Genomic DNA, 15,250 nt, shown 5'->3' on the forward strand with positions numbered 1-15,250 from the left:
TGGCCCCATCTATTAATATCACCAAAGAAGGAGATGGTATAACCGGGCATGACATACACCTCCCTCCAATCAAGCCATAGCTGGGAGTCCCGTCGAGTCCAGAACGAGAGCCACAAGATAATTTATTTTCAGTACAAATAGACGTAACAACATTCATAACTCGATCTATCTCAAAAGATGCAGCATTGAAAACAATATGGTTCCGCTCTCGCCAAATCGCCCAGAGAACACACACTACTACATTAAATACCTTTAGTGGCGATTGATTTAAAATATAGCAGCAATTATTATTGCTACAGAAGCTTTTACGAGCAATTATGCAATTCCTGCTAGATCCATTGTTGTTGAACGGTTATAGAAGCAATTCACACAATTGCTGATAAAGACAAAAGGACATAAAACTTCGACATTTGACGGGCCGTTTGGATTCAGAGTTAAAGTCACGAAAACTTTAACTTTGATTTTAACTGAGGTAGAAGACAAACCTGCTTTATTACCGTTGTGGGCCCCCTTTCATACATCCCCTTGACTTTCAGGGTTCGTATTGCAAAAGACGGATGACTGCCCCCCCCCCTTTCATCCGTGTTCTTCCCCTGCGACAGTTTATGCCGGCCCCCCATCCTTCTTCCTCCTCTGCTCGACATCTCAAGCTTAACGAGTCGAATTCTGTTCTACCGTGCTTGTCCTCTGCGAGAAAGAGTAGCCCCTACACCTACCTCTGAAGCATCGTGTCGGCAGTGAAGCAGTTCCAGGATTACGAACAAAGCCGGTCCCCTACCAGTGCGTTCTCTTCTTAAGAAGTGCCTCAGCTCACTTCCAACTTCCATATCGACATTCTAGGTAATTTTTGCGACCTATTTCATGTCCAATTTGAATTGTATCGTTGAATTGCTGGTTAGGGTTTCGAGAATTTCAATGCCGTTACTGAGGGTCGAAGCATTCTTCGTTTATTTTGTTAATTTCCGTTGGATTCTGATCTGTATTGCATAATTTTGGTGAATTTGTTGGCCCAATTTAATGTCACTTTGTGTTTATGAGCTGCGTTGGTTGCTTAACACAGAAAACTTTCTGATATGTACATTAGTTGTTCGATGAAATGAATGTGAGAAAGCGTTTGATCGAAACTTGTTAGAACTTACGGATGGTTCAGTTCGTTTGTTTTTTTTTTTGTACTCCGATTTCACTTCGCTGTTATATGAAAGTTTGGTTTCTTGGCAGCTCTGTTTCGCTGATCGGTACTGCCGAAAATGTTCGCTGAAATGCATTACAGAAATTGATCTGATCGATACTTGCTGTGACTTACTGATGGTTTAGATCGTTTGTTTTTTGTTGTCCTCCTATTTCACTTCGAGTGTTGTATGAGCTAATTGAGGTATGAAAGTTTGGTTTCTTGGCAGCTCTGTTTCGCTGATCGGTACTGCATTTGTTCGCTGAAATGCATTACAGAAATTGATCTGATCGATACTTGCTGTGACTTACTGATGGTTCAGATCGTTGGTTTTTACTTGTCCTCCTATTTCACTTCGCGTGTTGTATGAACTAACCGAGGTATGAAAGTATGGTTTCTTGGCAGCTCTGTTTCGCTGATCGGTACTGCATTTGTTTGCTGAAATGCATTACAGAAATTGATCTGATCGATACTTGCTGTGACTTACTGATGGTTCAAATCGTTTGTTTTTTGTTGTCCTCCTATTTCACTTCGCGTGTTGTATGAGCTAACTGAGGTATGAAAGTTTGGTTTATTGGCAGCTCTGTTTCGCTGAGCTGTACTTCATTTGTTCGATGAAATGCAGTACAGAAATTGTACCGATCGAAACTTGTTGTATATTGGATTGGTTCAGTTCGTTTGTTTTTTGGAGTACTCCAATTTCAGTTCGCGTGTTGTATGAGCAGTAGAGTATGACCTGTGTTTCTTGCCAGCTGTGTTTCGCTGATTTCTCGCTCCTTCTGTTCGATGAATTGGACTGATATTGTGCTTGATCGAAACTTGTTTCTCGGATTGTTCAGAGTTAGGTACCGTTATGTATTTGCATTTGCCATACTGCGATTATCACGTCTCTGCTGTTTTGCCGTTGTTGACTCCCTTCTTGTATGAGTTGCGTGTGAATCTGATTTGTACTGCATTGGACTGATATTTGCGCTGAACAGTTCGTGGTTTCATAATGGTAGTTACGTGCGTGGCTTTGTAAGTTTTTGCTGCAGCATTTAGAAAGAGATGGCCCCCAAGGGTGATGGAATACTTGAGTGGATAGATGCATTGGAGAGTGCTTTTATTGACGTGTTGCTCGAGAAGTTCACAAGGACGCATACTACATCTTGGAAAGGAAAGGATTGGCAACAAATGAATAAGGAGCTGGAAGAGCAATTTCCAAGCACTACTCTCGGCAGCAAGAAGTTGCAGCAGAAGCTTCGCAGGCTGCGGACCCAATACACGCAGTTCATTGAGCTTGTTTCGCACACTGGTGTCGGTTGGGATGAGACAACCAACACGGTAAAGGCGAGTGCTCATGTGTGGGACAAATTTATTAAGGTATAGTAATAATAACCTGTGTTTCTTTTGCTTTCCAATTTGTATGTTTTTATTGTAAGTTGTTACTGTGCAACTGTTCATTTTTATTTACATGCAGAAGAACAGTGGGTACAAGAGTTTCCAAGCCAAAGGCTTCAAGCATTACAACTCATTAAATGAGTTGTTCAGATCTAAGACAGCAAGAGGTGCGTTACGTATTTCGTCTGCAGAACCACCAAAGAGCCCAGAAACTTATGCACGCATGGAAGATGACTTCCTAGCAGCAGCGACAAGTCGGGGAAAAGAACCAGTCAATCTTGAAGAGGGCTCCGACGATAGTGATGACCCGGTCCATGAGGTTACCGAACCTGTTGTTACAACGTCCCGTCGGCAAGTGCGTAAAAGGAGTTCCAACGCTGACTTCCGATTGCAAGAGTGCCTCGACATGTTGAAGTGCAATATGAGCAGGAGGGAGAAGGAGAGAATTTGTACCCCTCCGACATCGAAGAGAAGTAAATCTGTGACGAGCCCGGAGAAACCAGCTGCGGGTTCTATCAAGGAGTCGATGGCTGTACTGAATGATTTGCGTCCACAACTGTCCATTGAAGAGTACCTCGTGGCCGGTGTTTGTCTATCAAAGGATGAGCAGACAAGGCGTATGTTCATGTGCTTGCTCGATGATACAAGGCTTCCATGGGTTCGTCGCCTTGTTGCCCCTTGAGTAGGCATGATGCATCCTCTACTCTGTCGTAATTTCGTATCGTTTAAATGCTATGACATTAACTAAACACTTCCCTTTTATATTTGTTGTGTGTGCAAGTACGTTGCTTTGATTGTTTGCCTTGGTTATATGTGAATGTTGTGCTATTTGTCTATTTTGTTTGTGCACTGGTCTTGCATTCGTATACAGTGGTTGAAACTTGATTCGTTTTACCTTAAAAATCCAAATTACGTAGTTGATGCCATTTTTTTCTCACTATAGTTTGCTGAGCAAAAGGGAAGGTACAATGCCAAGACACGGTAATTCACGACGAAATGAAACTCAACCAAGTAATGAAGAAGATTACGACAATGAGCTTATGTGGATTTATCTTGCGCTTGAGAATGCAGCGGCCAAACAACATGTCCCGCGCAACCTTCCTTGTAGAACCTCAACGCTATAAGCTAGACATTACATAGAGGAAGTTCTTGCCAATGACATAAGGTGTTTCGAGAATTTCAAGATGAACCCTCACGTATTTCATAACTTGTGCGATACGCTAAGGGCAAACTGTGGAATCAGAAATACCAGGAAAGGTACAACCGTCGAGGAAATGGTCGGCATGTTCTTAATGGTTGTTGCACATAGTACGCAATTGTCTGTGGTTGCCGAACGCTTTCAGCATTCTAAGGAGACGGTGTCACGGCTCATCAAGGTAATAGTTAGAGGAATTCATTCATTGTCACCAACATACATAAGACGGAGGAACGTTGACGTGCAGCCTGAAATTCAGAGATGCCGAAAATGGTACCCATTATTTAAGGTATGAGCAGTAGAATGAGATATTAATTTGGCAGTTAAGTTTTCCAATTAATTTGTAATTCGTATTCTTTCCATTATTCTCGTAGAATTGCATTGGAGCAATCGATGGAACACACGTGTCGGCTACTGTTCCTTCATCGGTGAGAGGCGCGTATCGCGATCGAAATAACGAGATTACGCAAAATGTTCTCGCCGCTTGTTCGCATGACATGATGTTCACACATGTCGTGATTGGATGGGAGGGTTCGGCTCACGACTCAAGAATTTTGTCTGATGCCGCTACATTGCAGACATTCCCCGCTCCATATGGTGGTAAGTTCTTACTCATATCGCATGTTTTCTTGTCAATCGCGTATGTATTTCCATAATTACATTTTACAACTCTTATATATTAGATCAATATTTATAATATTGCAGAACAATATTATGTTGTTGATGCTGGATACCCCAATATTCCCGGTTATATGGCTCCTTACAAAGGGCAGAGGGACCACCGCAGTGACTTTAATGATGACACACCACCAACGACGGAGAAAGAGTTATTCAATCAGCGGCACGCATCCGTTCGTAATGTTATCGAGCGGTGTTTTGGGGTGCTGAAGAGTATATTTGCCATACTGCGGTCAATGCCAAATTACAGCCCGGTTTGCCAAGGACAAATTACTCTTGCATGCTTTGTATTGCATAATTTCATTCAGCTTAATAATTATCACGACAGATTATTCGCAGAGCATGGAAATGCATGGCAATATTACGATGAATTCCAAAATCCTCCTCATCTAATTGGAGATCGGGTTGACGTAAACATGAGAAGCAGGGAAATGGATGCATTACGTAACCGTATTGCAGATGCAATATGGCAAGCGGAAACAAGATGAAGTCGGTAATAAATAAAATGAATGGATGTAGTAGATAATTGTGTATAATGAGATTGTGTGTTTGAATAAGATATGAGGCCCACCGGTTTGACTTTTCAAATGTGTGTTTTGTTGTATAGTGTAGAGTTAAAGTTAAAGTTAAAATCATGGTGATTTTAACTCACTATCCAAACGGGGCCTGAAAATCTCTTCCCAAGATTTCCACGGGTTGCAAGATGTCTTGACTTGTCAATTATTAGATGCAATCAATTTCAGGGAAATTATGCATATATACTATTTTTAAAAAAATTCATTAGTTAATCCACAGTGGAGTGCGAGTGTACAATAATATATATAAATATATTATGTATCTTTCAGGAACGAACTTTTTTATCTCTCATAGTCAGTTCATACACGTGTAATTGCTTGGAGCATTTGGGAATAGAAAATATCCAGGACGATACAAATATATTTCATATGGAACATAAATCAATAAGAACAGACGCATACAGCAACTGATCTCAGGTCCATTTATACTTCGGCGGGTCCATTAAATCAACGTCAAAATGTTACATCTGCCTTGTGCTTGTATGCTCGACTATATGTACTATGTCTATATCATTTTCTCAGACTAAGTTCACAAAAATAATATATATACATTACGTCCGTGCACAGTACACACACCATGGTCTAAGTAGGAGTGCTTATATACCATTTGGTTTTTGGCTCAGTCTACTATAGCAAAACTCATATAACACAACAAGTTCACAACATATACGAACGATATGACACATACAGTAAATTTCCAAAATTTCAGTAAGTAAGTAGTTCATCTACAGTTAATTAGCCATCACGATATGAACAATCAACATTCTTCATCCGAAAATTAAGTTGACTTACCGATGGGGATTGATTCAAGCTATTTAACGATTGTTCCGCTTAAATAAGGTATAAGGTTCGAGTTATTATGAATGCAGAAAATTTATACTGGGAGACCTTTATTCTTATTGTGCCGACCCGACTCAACTGAATTAGTTGAGGCGTAATTGAACTTCCGAATATCAGGGTTCACGTCGGGAAAAAGGAAAAAGAAAAGTTAGACTCGACAGCCAGCTATAGTTGGGTCCCCCATATTGATGGATATGGAAGATCAGATAAGGGCAATCTGATCAGCAAGGCAATGAATGTACGAGCTGCCACTTGCTATTTCTATGGGCTATGGCTTCCCCATCTTTAAAGTCGATCTTCTCATTAAAAATCAAATAAAATTTTGTGGGTCGTAGACGAAGCACATCAAAATTGACCGTAAAATTCAAATTCACTAGATCCTCTCTAGAAACCTTTTAGCCTTCCTATAAATAGGAAGGTTCATCATGTTTTCCCATCAACCAGCAACCCAAAAAGAAAGGGAAAAAAAAAAAGATTGTGTAATGCATGGATTCTTCGATTATATCTTTCTCCCAGTCATCACTTCTTGCCCTTCTGATCTTATTCTTAGTATCTTCTTCCACAGCTAGAGCTTTGGTGCCGGCCTCTGCGCAGTTCAAGTACGTGATCGATACGACGGATTTCGGCCCTTACATAATCGAATATGATGGCAACTACCAGGTCCTCCCACCTTTCGGTGCCCCGTTCCAGCTATGCTTCTACAACACTACCCCGAACGCCTTCACTCTCGCCATCAGGATGGGCCTAAGGAGGTCCGAGTCACTTTTCCGGTGGGTCTGGGAAGCCAACCGGGGCAACCCAGTTCGTGCGAATGCCACCCTGACGCTCGGTGCGGATGGCAACCTTGTCCTGGCTGAGGCGGACGGCAAGGTCGCCTGGCAGACCAGTACTGCAAACAAAGGAGTTGTAGGGCTCAAGCTGCAGTCGAACGGCAACATGGTCCTGCATGACTCGAGGGGTAATTTCGTCTGGCAAAGCTTCGACTCCCCGACTGACACTCTCCTCGTGGGCCAATCCCTGCACGCCGGGGGTGTCACGAGGCTTGTGAGCCGGGCCTCGGCCGAGCAAAACTCCAATGGGCCTTACAGCCTCGTGATGGAGCCCAAAGGTCCCGCCCTATACTATACGAGCAAGAACTCCCCCAAGCCGCTTCTGTACTTCAATGGATGGCGATCTGATCCATACATATCTGGCTCGCTAACCCGGGTGGGCTTGACCACCGAAGAAGACGAGGGTTCTAGGACTCATATCCAATTGGAGTTCCAAGCGGGTAACACTACACATGGCGGTCCCATCCTCGGCCGACCCAAATACAATGCCACATCGAGCTTCCTCAGGCTCGGGATTGATGGGAACGTAAGAATTTACACTTACAATGACCAGGTAGACTACGGTGCCTGGGAGGAGACCTTCACTCTGTTTGGCAGAGACTATGATTCGGAAAGCGAGTGCCAGCTGCCAGAGAGGTGCGGAAGCTTCGGGCTATGTGAGGACAACCAATGCGTGGGCTGCCCGCTTGCCAGAGGGGAAACGAGCTGGAGCAAGAGCTGCGCGCCTCCAAAGCTCACGAGCTGCAACCCCGGCGATTACACATACTACAAGGTCGAACGGGTCAATCATTTCTTGAGCAAGTACACGGCAGGAAGCGCGGCCACGGAGAGCGGCTGTGGGGCCAAGTGCACCAAAGATTGCAAGTGCTTGGGCTACTTCTACAACCGGGACACTTCTAGGTGTTGGATTGCTTACGAGCTCAAGACTCTGACCAGAGTAGCAAATGCCACCCATGTCGGCTACATCAAAACACCCAAGAAGTAAAGTAAATGCATGCGATATGGCTACTGCATGCGGGTGAATTGAAAAAGGAAATAAAACGTTCTACCGGAAGAAAAGGAAATAAGAAGAATTATACAAGATGGTCGCATCCTATATATCGAATCTACCTATTTTATTGTATCAAAAGATGATGTAGCGTAGTGATACACGCCATCGCCTGTTGACCTAGAAGTGATGGATTTGATATTTAGTGAGACTACCCGTGTCACTTTATTAATAATTTACGATTTCTCTTTGACTGTATTAAGCCTTGTATATGGCTTCAGGCGCATATTACCCAAAGTAAGTAAAAAATGTGGAATCTCGCAAATAATTATAGCGACGAAATCTCTCTTTCTCAGTATATGTATCTAGACTAATTCAATTTGAGTCACATCAGGAGTAAAAAATTTCCAATAAAGTTTTTTTTTTAATTTATTTAGGAAATTAGAATTTCAAATCTTATTTAAAAAGAATAAGTGTCAAACCACTTAAATAATTTTTTTTTCGTACTTCATACTTTCTTTTTGTCCTCTTTTTAAGTTTAGATCATATTAGAAGACGGAATTCAATCACTAAAAATTATTGATTATCTTTCATGTGCTTATTGACGTCTCATACTGAAAATACCCAAAAAGAAAAAAGAAAGGGAAAAAGGAAGAGCGTGAAATTTCAAGTAATCATCCAGAAAAGATATCGATTATTAGTTAAGACATCGATGTCTATGTATAATCTGTCAACTTGTTCCCCACCCACAATATCTAAATACTAAGAGGTCATAATCTGACAAATCCACCTGGAACGGGAATAAATCTTTAATTTATTAAACTCCATCAAATAATTGATTACTGGATAATGTTCTTCCAAGATGCTACGACCCGAAACATGCATGCATTGTCTTAATTTGACTCTGTTGAGGATGAATCTGCATGTCTGTATATGATTAGAACCACAGCGCGGATTGACTTTTACAAGCATTTTCTTGTATCGCGTCGAGTGACCATTTCACTATCAATCATTTGTCGTGAAATATTTATTGTAACTTCATTAAATCTCACAAATATACAAATACAGACCATAATAATTTACCTTCTAAAATTCAATCACTAGAAATTTCTTGATTGTCTCTCGTATTATACTTATGGACATCTCATATTGAGGATCGCTCACGTGCGTTTGCTTATCTCATGTCAAGTGATTTATTGTATATCATATAAATCAATTTGGCGGGGAAGGATTTTTTTTTCCCTTAAGGTGATGTCATATATCCCTCTACTTGCAAATTCACGATTTCATTAGATCTCACAATATAAAAGAAGCTCTAATATTAGGACTCTAGGATATTACATAGATGTTTTTTATTATTCAATCATTATATAATTGTATCAGTTATTATTCAAATTTAGAAGTAATATCTCTTGAAATTGACAAATGAAACAAATATATATATTTCTCGGTTTTTATATGTGTTTCGTGTTATATCTTTCCTAGCTTTATGTTGCTTCTCAAAAACAAAACTGATGAGCCAAGAAGGCAGGGTGAAACCGAGTAGCGTAATACATATGGAGCGCCTTCTACTACTGCTAATTAAACAATATATAATATATTAAAGCGGAAAAGTGGCATCCATAAGTTATATTCGAAAACTCTCAGCTCCTGGTGAAATTTTAAAGGCCTCAGTTCATCGTGCAATGTCCTTTCACGTGCCCCTCATCAAATTCCCGATACTAAAAAAATAAATTTATTAAATAAAATAAATTTCTTGATCAATAGAAAAGTTCATCTTCACCTCTCATTCTCCAACGAGCTCGGGATTTTTCTCATAATTAAGCTCTATATCCAACAAGCCTCTCCGCATGTTCGTCCGCAAATCCTGAAACTCTAATGGTCCGTCCATAGTACTCTGTAAATTTTCCATCGTGTCTTTATATCATTTAAAGGGTTAAAAGAAGTGAATGTGATTAATGTATTTGCCTCCAAGCTTTGATTCCAAAATCGAGAGAAAAATAATTAAAAGAATTAGGAAAAAAAAATTATAGAGAGAAAATATTAAATTATAATGTTGCGTTTGGTTTCAAAGTAGGCTTTTAAAATTAGATTTTGATTTTGAAAAAAAAATGGTATAAATGGAGTCCACCCTTTTATTTTGTATGAGTTATTTTGTTTTGTTGTGAAAAAAAAAAGTGGCATAATTGGGGTCACTCTTTGACTTTATATGAGTTATTTTATTTTGTTGTTGGTAGAATTAAATTAAAGTTGTGATTTTAAAATCACATTTGCAAACTAAACAAGCCATTACTATTCCAAAACTTTTACTATTCCACTCTCTCTTATTCGTGCACCAACGTATGAATGTCTAGATCTCTGTTTTCAATTTCATCTTCCTCTTCACTCCATCTTCTTCTGACCATTACTGCATCCCTCTTCGTCCCCCCCTCCACTATCAGGAAATTCCGACGCTCACAGCCTCCTCCAGGTCCCGCACAGCCTCGTTCTTAATTGGCTTGGAGAACGAACAATTGTGGCAATTATTATGTTTGACCACTGGAAACTAATGAACACGAGTATGGTTCAACTTCCCAGGAGATATAATTTATTAATAGTTTTGAAAATCCAAAAGACATCTCTTCAAACTATATATATATATATATATGTATATATATAATATATATGGAGGAAGATCAAATGAGAATAACTCATTCCTCCTACGGTTGCAAGCTCTATTCATCCTTGCCAGTTCTTAAGTTAATTCTCTGTTGTGAATTTCTAATTTTCTTATCCATATTTGATTTGTGTAGGAGTGTTGAAGCACAATAAAGGTGGAACTTAGCCGTTATTAATTTTTAGAAGCTCATAGTAACAGAGCAATCCTTGAATGAACTTATGATAGGATTTGTCAAGATAAGTCCAATAGTTTCGTCTATCTCTTTTCCAATATGTTAGACTTAATATTAGATTTATATCCTTCTTAAAATGAAATGAATATGATGTAATTCTACGTTACTATTTATATGAGATGTTTGGCCGACCAATTGATGTACTATAGTCAAATGATTTGCCATAGAGTGTACTTGATTAAAATAGCTAATTATTATCTCATTGTTATTTTAAAATGTTCGATAAAACATCAACAAAGGATATCATTGCAATTTTGATATTCTATATACAAATTTCTACGCTCTTCAAAAATAAAATCAAGTAATGAACACTAACATATGACATAGTCACATTAATATATTGTATTTAGCTAGATTTGGCTCATATTTTTCATCTCTTTTTCTTTTTTTAATAATACATCCCACCAAAAGAAAAACACAACTCAAACTTTAAAATTTTTATATAATTATTTGGTATCACAAAAAGTAAAGCGGTGTACTAAATAGTAATACATATGTTAAATGGATGTGATCCAGGAAACAACAAACGAGATTAATTACATGATAGAAATAATTTTATCAAAAAAGTATCATAATGTAAAATTTTCAAGATAATTTAAATGATTCTAACTTAATTTGAAATCTTCATGTAAAGAAATTAGAAAAGAAATTTTACGAATATTGTAGCAAATTTAAGAAAAACAATCTATCAAAATTAGAATTTATTTAAAGAATTTTTTCATGATTTATTATTACATTTTTACTAAAAGAAATTGGGAAATTAGTATGAACACAAACCAAAAGCTAGTTAGTCCTTAATTGTAACATTTTGGTATCTCATAACTGATCGAGTGCCTTTGTACCCTTCCTAATAAGAATGGATAAACCGGGCTGTCCTAATCAATACTTCGTAGACATGATAATATATAATAATCGACCCAATACAAAAATTATCTACCAACATGTCGGAAGCTTCTCATTAATGATAATATACAATGGGTAAGGCAGGCCCATTGGCCAGTCGTGTTTGAATATTATGGTGGAAGTGAAGACAAGATCTGATCTACTTATGTATACACATATTATATACCCACAGTTGCACAAAAGGAAGACCAATCTGGTCAAAATAGATGGCACACTTGAACAAACTATGCCAATTTTTCTTAATGAATATTTTATAATAAAGTGACTCATATGACATTCCAAAACCTTGCTATAAATAGGCCTTTGTTCTTCAGTTAGCTATCCCTATCATCTCAATTCTCACAAACAATCTCAAATCAGCACCAATAAATGGCTTCTCCAACATCTTCCCATTTGCTCTTTATGATCTTGCTAGTAACATTATGTTCTCACGTAGCTCAAGCGGTAGTTCCCGCCTCCGCCCAGTTCAAGTACGTGAACTCGGGAGACTTCGGTGACTATATTGTCGAGTATGGTGGAAACTACCGGGTCCTTAACCCTTTCAATGCCCCATTCCAGCTCTGCTTCTACAACACTACGCCGAACGCCTACACACTCGCCCTGCGGATGGGCCTGACTAGGTCCGAGTCGCTGTTCCGGTGGGTGTGGGAGGCCAACCGAGGAAACCCAGTGGGCGAGAATGCAACCCTGACGCTCGGGGCTGATGGGAACCTTGTCCTGGCAGATGCAGACGGCAGGGTCGCATGGCAAACCAACACGACCAATAAGGGAGTCGTGGGGTTCCAGCTGCTCTCAAACGGGAACATGGTCCTGTACGACTCGAAGGGCAACTTCGTGTGGCAGAGCTTCAACTATCCGACCCACACCCTCCTGGTGGGCCAGTACCTACAGACCGGGGTTGTCACCAAGCTGGTCAGCCGGGCCTCGGCTCAGGACAACTCCAATGGGCCATACACCTTCGTGATGGAATCCAAAGGGTTGGCCCTGTATTACGCCAGCAAAAACTCGCCGAAGCCGCTTCTCTACTTCAACGGGTGGGCCAACTCAGCACTGCCGAGCTCTCTGGCGAAGGTGACCTTCACCACCGAGTCCGTCAACGACGGCTACGCTTACGACGTCTCCTTGAATAGTTACGTGGGTAACGAGTCATACGGGTCCACCATCTTGGGCCGGCCCAAGTACAACGCCACCCTGAGCTTCCTACGGCTCGGGATCGACGGTAACCTGAAGGTCTATACCTACAACGACAAGGTGGACTGGGGTGCCTGGGAGATGACCTTCGCGCTCTTTGACAGGGACTCCATCTGGGAAACCGAGTGCCAGCTGCCAGAGCGGTGCGGTAACTTCGGGCTCTGCGACGATAACCAGTGCGTGGCCTGCCCGCTCGCGAGTGGGCTCATGGGGTGGAGCAGGGCGTGCGCCCCTGCAATGGTGACGGGCTGCAAGCCTGGCGATTTTGGGTACTACAAGGTCGAAGGGGTCGATCACTTCTTGAGCAAGTACACGACGGGAAGCGCGGCAAAGGAGAGCGACTGCGGGGCCAAGTGCTCCAAGGACTGCAAGTGCATGGGATACTTCTACAACCAGGACACCTCTAGGTGTTGGCTGGCTTATGAGCTCAAGACACTCACCAAGGTTGCCAATTCGACCCACGTTGGCTACATTAAATTCCCCAAGAAGTAGCATAGCCCTATATAGAAGATAGAGCTGAGCTGAGCTGAGCTGGTTCATTTCTTCTATTGGGTTGGGCCTCCGCCTCCCCATTTGTAAGGAAACTAATAAACCGGAAGTGGAACAATTTCGTTCCTCATCAGTGTATTTTAATCTCGCGTGAAATCCTTGATCCGTGTTGTATCTTATTAATAAAATAGCAATATATGTTTGGTTCGATTTGGACTAATAATGTTCTGACCGCCTCTTTTGCTGGGCTCCTGAGAATTCATAATCCGCCGAGAACGGATTCTATTATTTCGATTATTATTTGCAATATTCCTTAATTGGTCCGGTTATGTTTTTGGGCTTGGGATGGCGAGAATACTCTTGCATAATGGGCCATGGCACGTGGATGTAGTATCGAAGTTAAGATGGGAGATCAAATGAAGAATTTAACCTGATTATGCAGGCCGATTTCATTGTGCCTGGCCTACTTCTACAGCCAAGACACATCCAGGTGTTGGTTGGGTTATTCTGAGCTCAAGGCTCTCACCTAAGGTTGCAAATTCGACCCACGTTGGCTTACACTAAACTGCTCGCCAAGACGTAATCTGTTTAAAGCATATGACATCTCTTCCCTTAGTGTGGCACGTCATTGATTTATTTATCTTTTCATTATAAACGAAATCTGATTGGCCTAAAAAGACAAAAGTCCCACCCAGTGAGAATCAAACTCACGATCTTTTGATCTTTCATCGACAACGATGTTACTATATCATATACTTTCTCATTGTGTGCAGTATGATATTTCATTGTGTGCAGTGTGATATTTAGAGTCCACCGTATCGAAAGCAAGGGAACTTAACTTGACTGATTCATGATATCTTTTTCTACATTAAAAAAAAAAGGCTTTTGTTCCGTATCAATGAGGCTACAAGAAACCAAAAGTAGACTGGCGCCAACTCGAAATTAAGAGGTTTTGGATTTGATCATAATCAATGGGATTTAAGTGCCCCTTTTATCTTGCATAATTTCATATCATTATACTAGACGACATATCACTTATGACCCAAAAGAACATTAAAAAATACCAAATATTTTTATTTCGTAATTGATGAAAAAGCTGATGTGACATGTAAGTAGGTCCAAGCTAATATAAAAAATATACTTAGTTGGTGAACTCAGAAGCCGACCACGGCCTCATTCTTAGGGGTGGTGATTGCCAATAAGGCCCCCACCCCCCATAATTTTCGTCGAGATTGAGATCCCGATCGTGATCATCGGCGGCATTCCCAATGGTGGTGGTTGCTAGCGACGCCCCCCCCCCCCCCCCCCCAAGGCCTAGCGATGGGCGTGCGCTCTCTCTCTCTTTAATTTTAGATGCATAAAATATTATATTAATTTAGGCAGTACTTACATCTCATGTTAGTTTCTATGTTGGAAAAAAATGATATTGGGTTAGAATTAAAATGAAAATATAAAAAAAATATTGAGCCTTTTTAAATAATTTTTAAAAAGATATGTTAGTTTTGAGAATAATATCAAATATTACATTGTGATTGTACAATGTAATTTTCTCTAAATAAAAATCTGCGGCTTCTAGACTTTTAGTTAGTGCGCACATGATTCTCTCTATTATGCGTAAGAGAGCATCCTTGAGAAACCAAAAACTCAATTTTATATCATTCTTTCTTTTTTTCTTGGGGGGTGAAATACGGATCCAAAACTCAATTGTATTAAAAAGAAAAAATAAGCCCTATTATAGCGAAGAATGTTTACTCCTACAATATTTTTGGAAGAGCAAAAAGTTGAGCCCAAAATGGTAATTACCTAACCAATAAACACCCATAGGCAACGAGAGTGCATAATTCACTAACCAATCCTCGCACCTATTCCCTTTTTGATATATATTCTCAATCACCACCAGCCAATTCCGTTGGAGTAGGTTTCAGACACCCAGCATAATAGCATCATTGCAGCCTACAAGAATCCGATTAGATCGAAGCATACGGGTCACCGCTTCAGAATCAACTTCCTCGTGCCCAACTGCCAAACCATATCAAGATCACCCATAGTTCAGCTATAATGAAAATTAGTAACTCGGCTTGTTTGGGATTAGAGTTCAGTTTAACTCAATTCTATTCTAATT

At 40.3% G+C, this 15,250-nt stretch overlaps 4 protein-coding genes across 5 annotated transcripts; all 4 read left to right on the plus strand.

Moving 5' to 3' along the window:
- The first annotated feature begins 549 nt into the window (after positions 1–549).
- On the plus strand, positions 550–3,442 carry LOC116213132. 2 transcript variants are annotated; one of them, XM_031547965.1, is made up of 3 exons: positions 550–840; positions 2,191–2,530; positions 2,628–3,442. In XM_031547965.1, exons 2-3 carry the CDS (start codon positions 2,216–2,218, stop codon positions 3,228–3,230), a joined length of 918 nt encoding a protein of 305 aa, XP_031403825.1. In that variant the 5' UTR covers positions 550–840; positions 2,191–2,215; the 3' UTR covers positions 3,231–3,442. The 2 variants fall into 2 exon arrangements, with proteins under 2 accessions (XP_031403825.1, XP_031403824.1); XM_031547964.1 differs by having other exon boundaries at positions 2,203–2,530.
- Positions 3,443–4,137: 695 nt separating this feature from the next.
- Positions 4,138–4,915, plus strand: LOC116215641 (protein ALP1-like). The gene is made up of 2 exons (XM_031551430.1): positions 4,138–4,343; positions 4,449–4,915. Exons 1-2 carry the CDS (start codon positions 4,241–4,243, stop codon positions 4,907–4,909), a joined length of 564 nt encoding a protein of 187 aa, XP_031407290.1. The 5' UTR covers positions 4,138–4,240; the 3' UTR covers positions 4,910–4,915.
- A 1,348-nt stretch (positions 4,916–6,263) lies between these two features.
- On the plus strand, positions 6,264–7,898 carry LOC116212844 (epidermis-specific secreted glycoprotein EP1-like). Its single transcript, XM_031547562.1, has one exon. It carries the CDS (start codon positions 6,323–6,325, stop codon positions 7,649–7,651), a length of 1,329 nt encoding a protein of 442 aa, XP_031403422.1. The 5' UTR covers positions 6,264–6,322; the 3' UTR covers positions 7,652–7,898.
- Positions 7,899–11,762: 3,864 nt separating this feature from the next.
- Positions 11,763–13,348, plus strand: LOC116213173 (epidermis-specific secreted glycoprotein EP1-like). Its single transcript, XM_031548020.1, has one exon. It carries the CDS (start codon positions 11,818–11,820, stop codon positions 13,129–13,131), a length of 1,314 nt encoding a protein of 437 aa, XP_031403880.1. The 5' UTR covers positions 11,763–11,817; the 3' UTR covers positions 13,132–13,348.
- Positions 13,349–15,250: the final 1,902 nt, after the last annotated feature.

The sequence above is a fragment of the Punica granatum genome, chromosome 7 (genome assembly GCF_007655135.1).
Source record: "Punica granatum isolate Tunisia-2019 chromosome 7, ASM765513v2, whole genome shotgun sequence".
NCBI classification, from domain to species: Eukaryota; Viridiplantae; Streptophyta; class Magnoliopsida; order Myrtales; family Lythraceae; genus Punica; species Punica granatum.

Excerpts from the sequence above, each read along its gene's own strand:
- LOC116212844 (XM_031547562.1), top strand. The coding sequence starts at position 6,323 with ATGGATTCTTCGATTATATCTTTCTCCCAGTCATCACTTCTTGCCCTT.
- LOC116213132 (XM_031547965.1), top strand. The coding sequence starts at position 2,216 with ATGGCCCCCAAGGGTGATGGAATACTTGAGTGGATAGATGCATTGGAG. Across the intron at positions 2,531-2,627 it reads TGTGGGACAAATTTATTAAG|AAGAACAGTGGGTACAAGAG; the intron begins GTATAGTAATAA and ends ATTTACATGCAG.
- LOC116215641 (XM_031551430.1), top strand. The coding sequence starts at position 4,241 with ATGATGTTCACACATGTCGTGATTGGATGGGAGGGTTCGGCTCACGAC. Across the intron at positions 4,344-4,448 it reads ATTCCCCGCTCCATATGGTG|AACAATATTATGTTGTTGAT; the intron begins GTAAGTTCTTAC and ends ATAATATTGCAG.
- LOC116213173 (XM_031548020.1), top strand. The coding sequence starts at position 11,818 with ATGGCTTCTCCAACATCTTCCCATTTGCTCTTTATGATCTTGCTAGTA.